The sequence below is a fragment of the Haematobia irritans genome, chromosome 1 (genome assembly GCF_050003625.1).
Source record: "Haematobia irritans isolate KBUSLIRL chromosome 1, ASM5000362v1, whole genome shotgun sequence".
Classification (NCBI taxonomy): Eukaryota; Metazoa; Arthropoda; class Insecta; order Diptera; family Muscidae; genus Haematobia; species Haematobia irritans.
In genome coordinates this window covers 149,754,070-149,773,068 of record NC_134397.1, presented here as the reverse complement: position 1 = coordinate 149,773,068, position 18,999 = coordinate 149,754,070, and the positions used below count along the sequence as shown (strand labels likewise).

The 18,999-nt window shown below is 30.8% G+C and overlaps 1 protein-coding gene across 1 annotated transcript in view; it reads right to left on the bottom strand.

Moving 5' to 3' along the window:
* The window catches only part of Gycbeta100B (guanylate cyclase soluble subunit beta-1-like), a 321,807-nt gene that overhangs the window by 83,500 nt on the left and 219,308 nt on the right, over positions 1-18,999 (bottom strand). Inside the window, exons 5-6 of the mRNA XM_075303266.1 lie at positions 13,820-13,969; positions 6,927-7,176 (exon numbers count right to left, since the gene is read on the bottom strand). Of these exons, the coding sequence (XP_075159381.1) occupies positions 6,927-7,176; positions 13,820-13,969 (400 nt within the window). The remainder of the gene's footprint in view (positions 1-6,926; positions 7,177-13,819; positions 13,970-18,999) is intronic.

The window sequence follows — 18,999 nt, the reverse complement described above, 5'->3', positions numbered from 1 at the left end:
CACTACTGTGGTACAGGGTATAATAAGTTTGTGCATTTGTATGTAACGCCAAGAAGGAGTAATCATAGACCAACCTTTTAGTATACGGATCGGCTTAGAATTAAATTCTGAGTCGATTTAGCGATGTCCGTCTGTCTGTCTGTCCGTCTGTCTGTCCGTCTGTCTGTCCGTCTGTCTGTCTGTCTGTCTGTCTGTCTGTCTGTTGATGTATTTTTGTGTGCAAAGTACAGCTCGCAGTTTTAGTCCGATTGTCCTAAAATTTGGTATAGGGTCCTGTTTTGGCTCAAAGACGATCCCTATTGATTTTGGAAAAAATCGGTTCAGATTTAGATATAGCTGCCATATATATTTTTCACCGATCTGGTCATAATTGGCGTGTATATCAACCGATCTTCCTCAAATTCCGTACATCCGAATATTTTATGAGTCTCGAAAAACTTGCCAAATATCAGCAAAATCGGTTCAGATTTAGATATAGCTCCCATATATAGCTTTCGCCCGATTTACACTCATTTGCCCACAGAGGCCAATTTATTGCTCCGATTTAGTTGAAATTTTGCATAGGGAGTAGAATTAGCGTTGTAACTATGCGTGCCAAATTTGCTTGAAATCGGTTCAGATTTGGATATATCTCCCATATAAAACTTTAGCCCGATTTACACTAATATGACCACAGAGGCCAATTTTTAACTCCGATTTAGTTGAAATTTTGCACAGGGAGTAGAATTAGCGTTGTTACTATGCGTGCCAAATTTGGTTGAAATCGGTTCAGATTTAGATATAGCTCCCATATATATGTTTTTCTGATTTCGACAAAAATGGTCAAAATACCAACATTTTCCTTGTAAAATCGCCACTGCTTAGTCGAAAAGTTGTAAAAATTACTCTAATTTTCCTAAACTTCTAATACATATATATCGAGCGATAAATCATAAATAAACTTTTTCGAAATTTCCTTAAAATTGCTTCAGATTTAAACGTTTCCCATATTTATACCCTTCACCACTACTGTGGTACAGGGTATAATAAGTTTGTGCATTTGTATGTAACGCCAAGAAGGAGTAATCATAGACCAACCTTTTAGTATACGGATCGGCTTAGAATTAAATTCTGAGTCGATTTAGCGATGTCCGTCTGTCTGTCTGTCCGTCTGTCTGTCCGTCTGTCTGTCCGTCTGTCTGTCTGTCTGTCTGTCTGTCTGTCTGTCTGTCTGTTGATGTATTTTTGTGTGCAAAGTACAGCTCGCAGTTTTAGTCCGATTGTCCTAAAATTTGGTATAGGGTCCTGTTTCCGCTCAAAGACGATCCCTATTGATTTTGGAAAAAATCGGTTCAGATTTAGATATAGCTGCCATATATATTTTTCACCGATCTGGTCATAATTGGCGTGTATATCAACCGATCTTCCTCAAATTCCGTACATCCGAATATTTTATGAGTCTCGAAAAACTTGCCAAATATCAGCAAAATCGGTTCAGATTTAGATATAGCTCCCATATATAGCTTTCGCCCGATTTACACTCATTTGCCCACAGAGGCCAATTTATTGCTCCGATTTAGTTGAAATTTTGCATAGGGAGTAGAATTAGCGTTGTAACTATGCGTGCCAAATTTGCTTGAAATCGGTTCAGATTTGGATATATCTCCCATATAAAGCTTTCGCCCGATTTACACTAATATGACCACAGAGGCCAATTTTTAACTCCGATTTAGTTGAAATTTTGCACAGGGAGTAGAATTAGCGTTGTTACTATGCGTGCCAAATTTGGTTGAAATCGGTTCAGATTTAGATATAGCTCCCATATATATGTTTTTCTGATTTCGACAAAAATGGTCAAAATACCAACATTTTCCTTGTAAAATCGCCACTGCTTAGTCGAAAAGTTGTAAAAATTACTCTAATTTTCCTAAACTTCTAATACATATATATCGAGCGATAAATCATAAATAAACTTTTTCGAAATTTCCTTAAAATTGCTTCAGATTTAAACGTTTCCCATATTTTTTTACTAACATTGTGTTCCACCCTAGTGCATTAGCCGACTTAAATTTTGAGTCTATAGATTTTTTAGAAGCCTATCAAATTCTTCCAGATCGAGTGATATTTAAATGTATGTATTTGGGACAAACCTTTATATATAGCCCCCAACACATTTGACGGATGTGATATGGTATCGAAAATTTAGATCTACAAAGTGGTGCAGGGTATAATATAGTCGGCCCCGCCCGACTTTAGACTTTCCTTACTGGTTTTTTACTAACATTGTGTTCCACCCTAGTGCATTAGCCGACTTAAATTTTGAGTCTATAGATTTTTTAGAAGCCTATCAAATTCTTCCAGATCGAGTGATATTTAAATGTATGTATTTGGGACAAACCTTTATATATAGCCCCCAACACATTTGACGGATGTGATATGGTATCGAAAATTTAGATCTACAAAGTGGTGCAGGGTATAATATAGTCGGCCCCGCCCGACTTTAGACTTTCCTTACTGGTTTTTTACTAACATTGTGTTCCACCCTAGTGCATTAGCCGACTTAAATTTTGAGTCTATAGATTTTTTAGAAGCCTATCAAATTCTTCCAGATCGAGTGATATTTAAATGTATGTATTTGGGACAAACCTTTATATATAGCCCCCAACACATTTGACGGATGTGATATGGTATCGAAAATTTAGATCTACAAAGTGGTGCAGGGTATAATATAGTCGGCCCCGCCCGACTTTAGACTTTCCTTACTGGTTTTTTACTAACATTGTGTTCCACCCTAGTGCATTAGCCGACTTAAATTTTGAGTCTATAGATTTTTTAGAAGCCTATCAAATTCTTCCAGATCGAGTGATATTTAAATGTATGTATTTGGGACAAACCTTTATATATAGCCCCCAACACATTTGACGGATGTGATATGGTATCGAAAATTTAGATCTACAAAGTGGTGCAGGGTATAATATAGTCGGCCCCGCCCGACTTTAGACTTTCCTTACTGGTTTTTTACTAACATTGTGTTCCATCCTAGTGCATTAGCAGACTTAAATTTTGAGTATATAAATTTTGTAGAAGTCTATCAAATTCTGTCCAGATAGAGTGATACGTAAATGTATGTATTTGGGACAAACCTTTATATATAGGATGTGATATGGTATCGAAAATTTAGATCTACAGAGTGGTGCAGGGTATAATATAGTCGGCCCCGCCCGACTTTAGACTTTCCTTACTTTTTTTTTTTTTAAATTTTATTTTCTTAGCTATATTTGTCAACATTTTATTTCAAAAGAAAATTTTGTAAAAAAATTTTAATTTGTCATTGAGATTAATATGGAATCGGGCAGCAATAAGTGATAAGAGATAAGAGAGAAGTTAACCATTGTTGTCTCACAATGGACTGAATAGTCTAAGTGAGCCTGACATATCGGGATGCCACTTAACATAACTTAACCTAACGTTTATAAAACAATTTTGCAAAATTTATTTCTAGAGAAATTTTTATCAAAATATTATTTTTATGGAAACATTTTTTACAATTTTATTTCCATATAAATTGTCAAGACTTTATTTCTATAAAATATTTTGTCAACATTTTATTTTTATAGAAAGTTTTGAAAAAAAAAAAATAATTCTATGAAAACTCATCAAAATCCACAAACAAAAATTTATTTCTATAGAAAATTTTGTCAACATTTTATTTCCAACAAAAATGTTGTGAAAATTTTATTTCTAAAGAGTATTTTGCCAAAAAAATTTCTATAGAGAATTTTGCCAACAATTTATTTCTACAGACAATTTTGTCACAATTTTTATTTTGATAGAAAATTTTGTCAAAGTTTTATTTTGATAGAAAATTTCGATAACTCTGTCTAATTTTTTTCTTTAGAAAATTTTGTCAAAAAATTAATTCTATAGAAAAATTAACCTTGTTTTTTAGAGTTTTGTCAAAATTTATTTTTCATTTAATTTTGATTGAGTACCTACAGAACAAGATTAAAATCTTATAATTACAGTCAGGATTATAAATGTTAAAACATCCCCGACTTATAATAAATATATATAATAATTAAATTTTGAATATAAAAAGAAAAAAATAAATAAAATAAAAATAAATATTAATTGAAAAAATATAGCAGACTAATTTTAATATTCAAATACATTGCATTCTTGATGATTGAAATTGTGAGTCAATATTATATCTACCAGCATAATTTTAATATTAAATATTGTAATTGTGAAATAAATTTTGAATATTCTTCTTAAAATATGATGCGTTGCTGATGCATTGTATATCGGGTGGTAGAGTGTTCCAGAGACGTATTGTGCCAATAAAGAACTGCCATTCGGATACAAGACCTGTCCTCCTAAAGGGTATTATATTCCTACTTACATTAGATCTGGTAAACCGAATCCTATCATAGAGATAGCTTGGTTTTCGTTTGTAAACCAATTTATGTACAAATACTAACGACTTGACATTAAGCATGGTATTGAAACTAAAGTCAAAGAGGGAGCCTGTAACATGCGAAACATGATGGGTCCTTCGTAACCCATACACATAACGAATTATACTATTGAATGCCACTTTAAGTCTCTTTGCTCACGGAGTCATAATTTGCGAAGAGTTGAGATTCGTAAATTAAAACCGGTATCTGTAGAAAATATTTTCAAAATTTAATTTCTATTGAAAATTTTGTCAATATTTTATTTCTATTGAAATTTTTGTCAAAATTTTATTTCTAAAGGGCATTTTGTCAAAATTTTTTATATAGAAAATTTTGTAAAAATTGTATTTCTATAGAAAATTTTGAAAACATAACCAATTTGATGAAAATGTACTAAATTCCATTTTTGAAAATTTTGACGTCTATAGAACATATTTGTAAAAATTTATTTTTATAGATTTTTTTTAAATTTAATTTTCTTAAAAAAACATTTGTCAACATTTATTTCAAAAGAAAATTTTGTCAAAAATTTATTTCTATACAAAATTTTGTCAAAATTTTATTTCTATAAAACATTTTGTCAAAATTTTATTTCTATACAAAATTTTGTCAGAATTTTTGTAAAATGTTGAAAACTGTACTAATTTGATGAAAATTGACTAAAATCCATAAAATTCCATTTGGTAGTTTGTTTTCTGTAAAGAATTTTGTCAAAAAATTAATTCTATAGAAAATTTTTGTTAACATTTTCTTTTTATAGAGTCTTGGAAAAAATTTATTTCTGCAGAAACTATTTTCAAAATTCAATTTTTATTGATTTTTTTCAAGATTTTATAACTAAAAAAAGTTTTGTCTAGATTCTATTTTTAAAGAAAATTTTGTCAACATTTTATTTCTAAAGAGTATTTTGTCAAAATTTTTTGTTAAAGAAAATTTTGTCAATATTTTATTTCTAAAGAAAATTTTGTCAACATTTTATTTCTATAGAATATATTGTCAAAATTTTATTTCTATAGACAATTTTGTCAAAATTTTATTTTGATAGAAAATTTTGTCAAAATTTTAGTTAGGTAGAAAATTTTGAGAACTTTACTAATTTGATGAAAATTGACCAAAATCCCTTTTGTCTAATTTTTTTGTATAGAAAATTTTGTCATTGTTAATTCTATAGAAAATTTTGTTAAAAGTTTCTTTTTATAGAGTTTTGTCAAAATTTTATTTCTGTAGAAAATACTTTCAAAATTTAATTTCTAAAGAAATTTTTATCAACATTTTATTTCTATAGAAAGATTTTTTAAGATTTTATTTTCTTAACAAACATTTATCAACATTTTATTTCAAAGGAAAATTTTGTCAAAAATTTACTTCTGTAGAAAATTTTGTCAAAAATTTATTTCTATACAAAATTTTGTCACGATTTTATTTCTCTACAACTTTTTGTCAAAATTTTATTTCTATAGAGAATTTTGTCAAATTTTTATTTCTATAGAAAATTTTGTCAAATTTTTGTTTCTATAGAAAATTTTGTCAAAAAGAAATTTTCCACGAAATTTTATTTCTATAAAAATGTTGTCAAAATTGTATATTTTTAGAAAAATTTTTCAAAGTTTTATTTCTACAGAAATTTTTGCATAAACTTTATTTGTATAGATTAGTTTGTCACAATTTTATTTCTACAATGTTGTAATTTTTTTTTTCAACAGGAAATGTTGTCAAAATTTTTTGTTTCTGTGAAAATTTTGTAAAAATATTATAGTTATAGCAAATCTTGTCAACATTTCTTTTCTATAGAAAATTTTGAAAACATTACCAATTTGATGAAAATGGCCATAATTCACCAATTTTTTTTTAATTTTATTTTTATAGAAAATTATATAAAAATAAAAAAAAAAAATAAAACATTTCCTTGGAAGAAACAAACCTTTTTTGACAATAACCACAAAAATTTGATTACAAGTTTGAAAAAAAAAATATCATTAAAATTATCTTTAAATGTTGGTATATTAGTTTTGGCACTAGTGGCAACCGTGGTTGATTCGCGGATTGAATCAAACGGCAAGTCCATTTTTTCATAACGGTATCAGTATATTGCAAGAAGAAGGGGAAACTGTGGTGAATAGCGATGAACATTGTTTTTTTCAGAATAAATTCTCAAACATTTGAAAAAATCCTGAGATCAGTTTGTGCTCCTAATAATATACATATACTTTACGGGTTTTGACACCAATATTTGGATACGTTTTATCACAATGGACTGAATAGTCTAAGTGAGCCTGAAATTTAATCGGGCTGCCACTTTAACCTTTTTAACCTAACCTTTGGATACGTTACAAACGGAATGGCAAAGTTAGCAGACCGTAAATATAAATGGCTTCTTTTTCAGTCAATTCATTTGCCCTAATTAGGTCTATTTTAAATAATACCCCTATTCTTGTATGCTTTAATGACATTTATCTATGGAAAACTAACAATAGAATTTAAAATACTTACCACCTGACCTTCTGCCATTTATAAAACTATCTGTGGCATCATCGTTGTTGTTGTTATTAAGAATGCTGCTATTCCGATTATTATTCTCCTCATTTGGGAATGCAGCGGAAGCATTTGATTGTTGCTGTTGCTGATGATGTTGCAGTTGTTGTGAAAAGACATCATCTTTTTCATCTTCCTCCACTGGATCACCTTTTCGTTTAATGATATCAATTTCAACATCCACGCCATGAAGCTTGGAGGCCACAGCCTAAGTAAACAAACCATAGGGCACAATGGGAGTAAAATTTCATCGTAGACAATAAAAAGAGAATAAAAAATAAAAAGAAAAATTATTGATTTTTGTTATGGTACACAAATGTAAAATAATGAGGAGAATTTAATAATCCTTGCAGGATGATCAATTACTTTAGGTGGTTTCGGACGTATTATTTAAAACGAGATACAAATAAAAAACGCCTGGTAGAACCGACGTACGACCATTCTATTGAAATATTTTTATTAAATTTCAAACGTAATGGGAATAGAAGAAACAAGTATATACGGCCGCAAGTTCGGCCAGGCCGAATCTTATATACCCTCCACCAAAAACTTCTTAACATCATTTTCTAAAATGTGAGTTAGTATATTAGACAAAAAAGGTGTATATAGAGAAATCTTCAAATAATTACGAATCGATATGGACTTTTGCACGGTACGTAGAGAGCCAGAATTGAAATATGGGGATCGCTTATATGTGGGCTATATACAATTATGAACTTGATGTGGACCAATTTTTGTGTGATTTGGGGATCGATTTATCTGAGGGCTATAAATCACTATAGACCGATATGGACCTAATTATGCATGGTTATCAACGGCCATATACTAGCACAATGTACCAAATTTCAACTGACTCGGATGAGTCAGCCTCCAAGAGGCTCCAAAACCAAACCACGGAATCGGTTTATATGGGGGCTATATATGATTATTGACTGATATAAACCACTTTTGGCATGGTTGTTAAATATCATATACTACCACCACGTACCAAATTTCAACCAGATCGGATGAATTTTGCTTCTCCAAAAGGCACCGGAGGTCAAATCTTTGGATCGGTTTATATGGAGCCTACACTGTTAGAAAAATATGTTTTTCATATGTTCCGATATAAACAAAATGTGTTTCGTGCACAATTTTAAAACACAATATATTTAAGTGCAAACATGTAATGTTCCTAAGCTAACACAAAATCTTTGGGACATCTATATTAATATGTTAGAATATATTATGTTTGGGGCATGAATGTTTCATAAAAATCGTATGTGTGAATGCAAACATATATAAATTTACAAATTTCGACTAAACATACATATGTTGTGATATTTTAGTCCAAGCGACAGAGAGAGAGAGAGAGAGAGTATAGAGAAAGAAATAGAGATGGAAACCGGGAGAGTTGACGAAAAATATCAACATAACACAGCAAAAGAATCAAAAGAGAACAATTTCTGTGAAACCGCTTGTATGTTGTTTCGGAAAACTGTTTTATGATAAGGACAAAAATTGAATATGCTTAAGTCTAAATATTATTTAATTTGAATAAAGAGAATAGACATTCGGAACCAAGAGAATAGTCATTTAACAAACAAATAGCATATGTTTTCGCCTTGAGAGCAGCATTTTATGTATGTGTGCACAATTATTATGGGCACAATTTTTTTCTTGGTTCGTTAAAAGAAATCAGGGGTCTTCATAAAAATAACGAAAGGGCACTATACTCTTTTTAGAGTTGGGAGAGTAAAATGAAATAAAGAGGAAATAGTGAAAAATTACACAGTAAAATGTATAAAAACAAAGTTTAGTTCCTCTTTATTAAGAAGTAGTCCACGAGGAGTTGACGGACACCTTCAAATATAAAAGCGGGCATTAAGTTCGAGTTTTGCAGCTAAAACAATTTAAAAAGTTTATTTTCTTTAAAATGAATTATTAAAGAAAAATAAAGGCATTTTAGAGCGATGGTGTTAAATGCTAGTAAAAAAACTGTTCACGCCTAAATAAATTTATGTTTGTATTATAAAATTATTTATGTATGTTTATACTCGACTCCACGTTCTTCTTTTGTTAGAGTTTTTGAATTCCTTCCAAATTTTAAAGTTTTAAAGTTAAATACAAAAAAAAAAAACAAAGTTTTCGGTCGGAGCAGGGAATGAACCCACGACCCTTTGCATGCAAGGCAGACATGCTAAAAACTGCTCCACATGGCAAACAAATGTATGTTTCTGTTAAATAATGTTATGTTTGCATGGGCTCGTGGGCGCTGCAAACTATGCTATATAAATATAACTTATAACGATAATTATCTACTGGTGACTATAACAGCTACGTAGCCCAGTGGATAGTGTGTTGGCTTACAAACTGTGTGGTCCTCGGTTCGATTCTCCGTGCAGGCGAAAGGTAAAATTTAAAAAATTATAAAAGTGAATAATTTCTTCAACATTATTTGTATTACAGAAAAAGGTGCCAAGAACTAAAAAATTTCGTAGAAGTGAAAATTACGAGTATGTTAGGGAATGAGCACAATCGTCTTTGGGAAAAATTCTTCCAAGCATATAATATTTTTGGGCTCAAAACGCTTCCAAACATATAATATGTTTACATAAAACAAACATATTAATGTTTCGGCAGTATCCAATAATATATGTGCTTCCTGCAAAATATGTTTGGAACATATGTTAAAGAAGCGATTTTTTTTGAGGGTGTATACATAATTATGGACTAATATGAACCAATTCCTGCATGGTTTTTGGATACCATATACTAACATCACGTACCAAATTTCAACCGGATGAATTTTTCTCTTCCAAGGGCTCCGGAGGTCAAATCTGGGGATCGGTTTATATGGGGGCTATATAATATGGACCGATTTCGACCAATTTTTGCATGGTTGTTAGAGATCATATGCTGACACCATGTACCAAATTTCAGCCGGGCCGGATGAAATTTGCTTCTCTTAGAGGCTCCATGTACCAAATTTCAGCTTGATCGGATGAAATTTGCTTCTCTTAGGGGATCCGCAAGCTAAATTTAGGGGTCCATTTATATGGGGGCTATACGTAAAAGTGGACCGATATGGCCCATTTGCAATACCATACATAATTATACCCTCCACCATAGGATTGGGGGTATATTAACTTTGTCATTCCGTTTGTAACACATCGAAATATTGCTCTAAGACCCCATAAAGTATATATATTCTGGGTCGTGGTGAAATTCTGAGTCGATCTAAGCATGTCGGTCCGTTGAAATCACGCTAACTTCCGACCGAAACAAGCTATCGACTTGAAACTTGGCACATGTAGTTGTTATTGATGTAAGTCGGATGGCATTGCAAATGGGCCATATCGGACCACTTTTACGTATAGCCCCCATATAAACCGACGCTCAGATTTGGCTTGCGGAGCCTCTTGGAGGAGCAAAATTCATCCGATCCAGATGAACTTCGGTACATGGTGTCAGTATATGGTCTCTCACAACCATGCACAAATTGGCAAATTTCATACGATCCGGCTGAAATTTGGTACGTGGTGTTAGTATATGGTCTTTAAAAAACTTGCAAAAATTGATCGACATCGGACCATAATCATATATAGCCGCATATAAACCGATCCCCAGATTTGGCTTGCGGAGCCTCTAAGAGAAGCAAATTTCATCCGATCCGGCTGAAATTTGGTACGTGGTAAAATTTGGTACATTGCGCTAGTATATGGCCCCTAACAACCATGCCAAAATTGGTTCATATCGGTCTATAGTAATATATAGAGCATACTCAAAAATAATCTACCAAAATTTTATTTCTATAGAAAATTTTGTCAAAATTTTATTACTACAGAAATTTGTGTCAAAATGTTATTACTATAGAAAATTGTGTCAAAATTTTATTACTATAGAAAATTTTGTTAAAATTTTATTACTATAGAAAATTTTGTCAAAATTTTATTACTATAGAAAATTTTGTCAAAATTTTATTACTATAGAAAATTTTGTCAAAATTTTATTACTGTAGAAAATTTTGTCAAAATTTTATTACTATAGAAAATTTTGTCAAAAATTTTATTACTATAGAGAATTTTGTCAACATTTTACTTCTACTGAAAATGTTGTCAAAATTTTATTACTATAGAAAATTTTGTCAAAATTTTATTACTATAGAAGATTTTGTCAAAATTTTATTACTGTACCAAATTTTGTCAAGATTTTATTTCTATAGAAAATTTTGTCAAAATGTTATTACTGTACAAAATTTTGTCAATATTTTATTTCTATAGAAAATTTTGTTAAAATTTTATTTCTATAGAAAATTTTGAAAAAATTTTATTTCTGTACAAAATTTTGTCAAGATTTGATTTCTATAGAAAATGTTGTCAAAATTTTATTATTGTACAAAATTTTGTCAAGATTTTATTTCTATAGAAAATTTTGTCAAAATTTTATTTCTATAGAAAATTTTGTCAAAATTTTATTTCTATAGAAAATTTTGTCAAAATTTTATTTTTATAGAAAATTTTATCAAAACTTTATTGCTATAGAAAATTTTGTCAAAATTTTATTACTAAAGAAAATTTTCTCAAAATTTTATTACTAAAAAAATGTTGTCAAAATTTTATTACTATAGAAAATTTTGTCAAAATTTTATTACTATACAAAATTTTGTCAAGATTTTATTTCTATAGGAAATGTTTACAAAATTTTACTTCAATAGAAAATTTTGTCAAACTTTTATTTCTATAGAAACTTTTGTCAAAATTTTATTACTGTACCAAATTTTGTCAAGATTTTATTTCTATAGAAAATTTTGTCAAAATGTTATTACTGTACAAAATTTTGTCAATATTTTATTTCTATAGAAAATTTTGTTAAAATTTTATTTCTATAGAAAATTTTGAAAAAATTTTATTTCTAAAGAAAATTTTATCAAAACTTTATTACTGTACAAAATTTTGTCAAGATTTTATTTCTATAGAACATTTTGTCAAAATTTTATTTCTATAGAAAATTTTGTCAAAATTTTATTTCTATAGAAAATTTTGTCAAAATGTTATTTCTATAAAAAATTTCGTCAAAATTTTATTACTATAGAAAATTTTGTCAAAATTTTATTACTGTACAAAATTTTGTCAAGATTTGATTTCTATAGAAAATTTTGTCAAAATTTTATTGTTGTACAAAATTTTGTCAAGATTTTATTTCTATAGAAAATTTTGTTAAAATTTTATTTCTATGGAAAATTTTGTCAAAATTTTATTTCTATAGAAAATTTTGTCAAAATTTTATTTTTATAGAAAATTTTATCAAAACTTTATTGCTATAGAAAATTTTGTCAAAATTTTATTACTAAAGAAAATGTTGTCAAAATTTTATTACTATAGATAATTTTGTCAAAATTTTATTACTATACAAAATTTTGTCAAGATTTTATTTCTATAGGAAATGTTTACAAAATTTTACTTCAATAGAAAATTTTGTCAAAATTTTATTTCTATAGAAACTTTTGTCAAAATTTTATTTTTATAGAAAATTTTGTCAAAAATTTAGTACTATAGAAAATTTCGTCAAAATTTTATTACTATAGAAAATTTTGTCAAAATTTTATTACTGTACAAAATTTTGTCAAGATTTTATTTCTATAGAAAATTTTGTCAAAATGTTATTACTGTACAAAATTTTGTCAATATTTTATTTCTATAGAAAATTTTGTTAAAATTTTATTTCTATAGAAAATTTTGAAAAAATTTTATTTCTAAAGAAAATTTTATCAAAACTTTATTACTGTACAAAATTTTGTCAAGATTTTATTTCTATAGAACATTTTGTCAAAATTTTATTTCTATAGAAAATTTTGTCAAAATTTTATTTCTATAGAAAATTTTGTCAAAATGTTATTTCTATAAAAAATTTCGTCAAAATTTTATTACTATAGAAAATTTTGTCAAAATTTTATTACTGTACAAAATTTTGTCAAGATTTGATTTCTATAGAAAATTTTGTCAAAATTTTATTGTTGTACAAAATTTTGTCAAGATTTTATTTCTATAGAAAATTTTGTCAAAATTTTATTTCTATAGAAAATTTTGTCAAAATTTTATTTCTATAGAAAATTTTGTCAAAATTTTATTTTTATAGAAAATTTTATCAAAACTTTATTGCTATAGAAAATTTTGTCAAAATTTTATTACTAAAGAAAATTTTGTCAAAATTTTATTACTAAAGAAAATGTTGTCAAAATTTTATTACTATAGAACATTTTGTCAAAATTTTATTACCATACAAAATTTTGTCAAGATTTTATTTCTATAGGAAATGTTTACAAAATTTTACTTCAATAGAAAATTTTGTCAAAATTTTATTTCTATAGAAACTTTTGTCAAAATTTTATTTTTATAGAAAATTTTGTCAAAATTTTAGTACTATAGAAAATTTCGTCAAAATTTTATTACTATAGAAAATTTTGTCAAAATTTTATTACTGTACAAAATTTTGTCAAGATTTGATTTCTATAGACAATGTTGTCAAAATTTTATTATTGTACAAAATTTTGTCAAGATTTCATTTCTATAGAATTTTTTGTCAAATTTTTATTTCTATAGAAAATTTTGTCAAAATTTTATTTTTTTAGCCTTTTTTGTTTTATATATACCCCGTATGGACTAACTTACAATTGAGCACGCGGTGTTAAGAAGTTTTAAGATACCTTGCCATCGGCAAGTGTTACCGCAACCCAAGTAATTGTATTGGGGATGACAGTCTTTAGTACAAGTTTCTATGAAATCCATGGTGGAGGGTACATAAGATTCGGCCTGGCCGAACTTACGGCCGTATATATACTTGTTTTTATTAGTTTTTTTCTTTATACAAACCTTAACAATGCCAATGACAATGTGTTCTAATCCTGGTCTCTCCGAGTAATAATGCAGTAGCAGTTGGCCATCCTTTTCTGTGCAACGAAATGAAGGTGCTCTCATGCCAGGATACAATGTGCCCAAATGGTCATGCAGGGCATCCAAATTCTATGGATTTGTTCAATGGATTTAGTTTCATTGAATGATAATTGAAAGCAACAGCGGATGAAGCAACGCCACATTGATTGTTTATTGTTGGAGCAGTAAAGGCATTAAATCATCAATCGTAGCAAGCATAACAAGCAATTGTTGGAATTTTTTCAGTAGAAAAAAGCAATCGGCAAACAGCAATAGCAGCAGACGGAATTTCACAAGGTCATCGTTTCGTTTGTTCAGCATTCGAGGACCGATTGTCGGTGGCGTTCAACCATGCAGCCAACCACCAACCATACCGAGCGGCCATTGCAGCATGAGAGTCAGTAAAAAGACCAGAAATTCAATTCAATAAATGTTTCCAATTATTTGACAAACGAGCCAGGACATCAGACAGTTAGGGTTGATAGTAGATGTTCAACCATAGACCCAGCAGTTGCAGGAGCAGCCATAGATTGCATTTTTGTTGTTGTGTTCAATGGGAGCATTAACAGAATGTTGGCCATCACCGTCGTCATCGTTGGAAGCCAAATCCAATAAAGCAACAGAAGCCATTGCATTATTAAATGTGATAGAATATATATGGAGGAGCATCATATTGGCATTGCATCATCCATGTGAAGGAGGCATGTGGCATAAAAGAAAAAGAGATGGAAAGGAAATGAAAGACAATATAATAAAAATCATTTGAAATTGAAACTAAATCGATTTTGAGTGCACAATGCTGACTGCAGATTGTAACACTGCATTCATACACTAAACCGAAGACAATGGAAATAAATTTTTAAAATGAAAACGATCTAATGCTTAGTCTTGTGGAAAATTTTCATACACTGAAATAAATGCAGAAAATTTAATTTTCACTTATCAAATGAGGACTGTCTAAAGTCGGGAGGGGCCAAAAATATTATAACCTGCACTATTCTGTAAACCAAAATTTTTGATACCATCTATACCCTTCAGTTACATATAAATGTTTATATTCCCATATAACATATATAGATATTTATACCCTTCACCACTACTGTGGTACAGGGTATAATAAGTTTGTGCATTTGTGTGTAACGCCAAGAAATAGTGGTCAAAGACCCATCTTTTAGTATACCGATCGGCTTAGAATTAAATTCTGAGTCGATTTAGCGATGTCCGTCTGTCTGTCTGTTCGTCCGTCTGTCTGTATATGTAATTTTGTGCACAAAGTACAGCTCGCAATTTAAGTCCGATCGTCCTCAAATTTGGCATAGGGCCATTTCTTGGGACAGAGACAATCGCTATGGGTTTTGGTTCAGATTTAGATATAGCTGCCATATATATTTATCCCCGATTTGGTCATAGTTAGTGTGTTTCACAACCGATTTTCTTGAAATACCGTACATCCAAATATTTTACGAATCTCGAAAATCTTGCAAAATATCAGCCAAATCGGTTCAGATTTAGATATAGCTTCCATATATATCTTTCGTCCGATTTAGACTCATATGATCACAGAGGCCAAAGTTTACTACCGATCTTCGTGAAATTTTGCACAGAGGTTAGAATTGACATTCTACCAATGCTTGGTAAATTTGATTGAAATCGGTTCAAATTTAGATATAGCTCACATATATATCTTTCGTCCGATTTGAACTTATGTGGCCACAAAAACCAGAGTTTTGCCGTGATTTGCTTCAAATTTGGCACAAGGGGTACGTTTAATAGTATCGTTAAGTGTGTCAAATTTTGTTAAAATCGGTTCAGATTTAGATATAGCTCACATATATATCTTTCGTCCGATTTGGACTTATATGGTCTCAACAGCCAGAGTTTTGCCCTGACTTACTTCAAATTTTGCACAAGCGGTAATATTTTGTATTGTATGTGCCAAATATGGTCAAAATCGATTCAGATTTAGATATAGCTCCCATATTTATCTTTCGTGCGATTTGAACTTATATGGCCTCAAAATCCAGGGTTTTGCCGTGATTTGCTTCAAATTTCGAACAAGTAGTACTTTTAGTAGTATCGGTAATTGTGCCAAATTTGATTGAAATCGGTTCAGATTAAGATATGGCTCCCATATATATCTTCTGTCCGATTTGCACTCATATGACCAGGGGGGGCCAAAGTTATACTCCCATTTACGTGAAATTTCGCATAGATAGAATAATTATTATTCTAACTATACATGTCAAATTTAGTCAAAATCGGTTCATATTATATATAGCTCCCATAATACGTACACCAGAGTTGGGGAAATATGGTAGACTGTTACACATTTTAAACCCATTTTCAATGGAAGTTTCCTCCAATTAACTGGATAGCGTTAGCCGATTTAAATTTTAATTCCAAAGATTTTGTAGAAGTAAAAAAATTGTCTCCTTTATATAGCTTCCAGCAAATGTGAAGTAGTTGAGATGGTAACATAAATTTTGACCTACATAGGGGTGAAGGGTATAATATAGTCGGCCCCGCCCGACTTTAGACTTTACTTACTTGTTTTTAACTAACATTGTGTTCCACCCTAGTGCATTAGCCGACTTAAATTTTGAGTCTATAGATTTTGTAGAAGTCTATCAAATTCTTTCAGATCGAGTCATATTTAAATTTATGTATTTGGGACAAACCTTTATATATACAGCCCCCAACTCATTTGACGGATGTGATATGGTATCGAAAATTTAGATCTACAAAGTGGTGCAGGGTATAATATAGTCGGCCCCGCCCGACTTTAGACTTTCCTTACTCGTTTTTTAGTAACATTGTGCTTCATCCCAGGCCATTAGCCGATATAAATTTTAATTCTAGAGATTTTGTAGAAGTACAAAAAATTGTCTCCAAATCGGTTATGATATAAATATTTGTATATGGGAATATAAACCTTCATGAAGAAGTTAAGATGGTAACACAAATTGTGGTCTACAAAGTGGTGAAGGGTATAATATAGTCGGCCCCGCCCGACTTTAGACTTTACTTACTTGTTTTAAATCTGAAACGATTTGGGAAAAAAATTACACAAAATTTCCAGATGTTTAAATGTACAGAAGGACCGGTCTAGACCCATCTTTTAGTATACCGATAGGAGCAATGGTTAGCATGCCCGCCTTGCATACATAAGGTCGTGGGTTCGATTCCTGCTTCGACCGAACACCAAAAAGTTTTTCACCGGTGGATTATCCCACCTCAGTAATGCTGGTGACATTTCTGAGGATTTTAAAGCTTCTCTAAGTGGTTTCACTGCAATGTGGAACGCCGTTTGGACTCGGCTATAAAAAGGAGGTCCCTTGTCATTGAGCTTAACATGGAATCGGACAGCACTCAGTGATTAGAGAGAAGTTCACCAATGTGGTATCATTGAATACTATAAGTGAGCCCGATACACCGGGCTGCCACCTAACATAACCTAACCTAGTATACCGATCGTCTTAGAATTAAATTCTGAGTCTATTTAGCGATGTCCGTCTCTCTGTCCTTCTGTATGTTCATGTATTTTGTGCAAAGTACAGCTCGTAGTTTATGTCCGATCGTCCTCAAATTTGGCACAAGGGGTACGTTTAATAGTATCGTTAAGTGTGTCAAATTTTGTTAAAATCGGTTCAGATTTAGATATAGCTCACATATATATCTTTCGTCCGATTTGGACTTATATGGTCTCAACAGCCAGAGTTTTGCCCTGACTTACTTCAAATTTTGCACAAGCGGTAATATTTTGTATTGTATGTGCCAAATATGGTCAAAATCGATTCAGATTTAGATATAGCTCCCATATTTATCTTTCGTGCGATTTGAACTTATATGGCCTCAAAATCCAGGGTTTTGCCGTGATTTGCTTCAAATTTCGAACAAGTAGTACTTTTAGTAGTATCGGTAATTGTGCCAAATTTGATTGAAATCGGTTCAGATTAAGATATGGCTCCCATATATATCTTCTGTCCGATTTGCACTCATATGACCAGGGGGGGCCAAAGTTATACTCCCATTTACGTGAAATTTCGCATAGATAGAATAATTATTATTCTAACTATACATGTCAAATTTAGTCAAAATCGGTTCATATTATATATAGCTCCCATAATACGTACACCAGAGTTGGGGAAATATGGTAGACTGTTACACATTTTAAACCCATTTTCAATGGAAGTTTCCTCCAATTAACTGGATAGCGTTAGCCGATTTAAATTTTAATTCCAAAGATTTTGTAGAAGTAAAAAAATTGTCTCCTTTATATAGCTTCCAGCAAATGTGAAGTAGTTGAGATGGTAACATAAATTTTGACCTACATAGGGGTGAAGGGTATAATATAGTCGGCCCCGCCCGACTTTAGACTTTACTTACTTGTTTTTAACTAACATTGTGTTCCACCCTAGTGCATTAGCCGACTTAAATTTTGAGTCTATAGATTTTGTAGAAGTCTATCAAATTCTTTCAGATCGAGTCATATTTAAATTTATGTATTTGGGACAAACCTTTATATATACAGCCCCCAACTCATTTGACGGATGTGATATGGTATCGAAAATTTAGATCTACAAAGTGGTGCAGGGTATAATATAGTCGGCCCCGCCCGACTTTAGACTTTCCTTACTCGTTTTTTAGTAACATTGTGCTTCATCCCAGGCCATTAGCCGATATAAATTTTAATTCTAGAGATTTTGTAGAAGTACAAAAAATTGTCTCCAAATCGGTTATGATATAAATATTTGTATATGGGAATATAAACCTTCATGAAGAAGTTAAGATGGTAACACAAATTGTGGTCTACAAAGTGGTGAAGGGTATAATATAGTCGGCCCCGCCCGACTTTAGACTTTACTTACTTGTTTTAAATCCGAAACGATTTGGGAAAAAAATTACACAAAATTTCCAGATGTTTAAATGTACAGAAGGACCGGTCTAGACCCATCTTTTAGTATACCGATAGGAGCAATGGTTAGCATGCCCGCCTTGCATACATAAGGTCGTGGGTTCGATTCCTGCTTCGACCGAACACCAAAAAGTTTTTCACCGGTGGATTATCCCACCTCAGTAATGCTGGTGACATTTCTGAGGATTTTAAAGCTTCTCTAAGT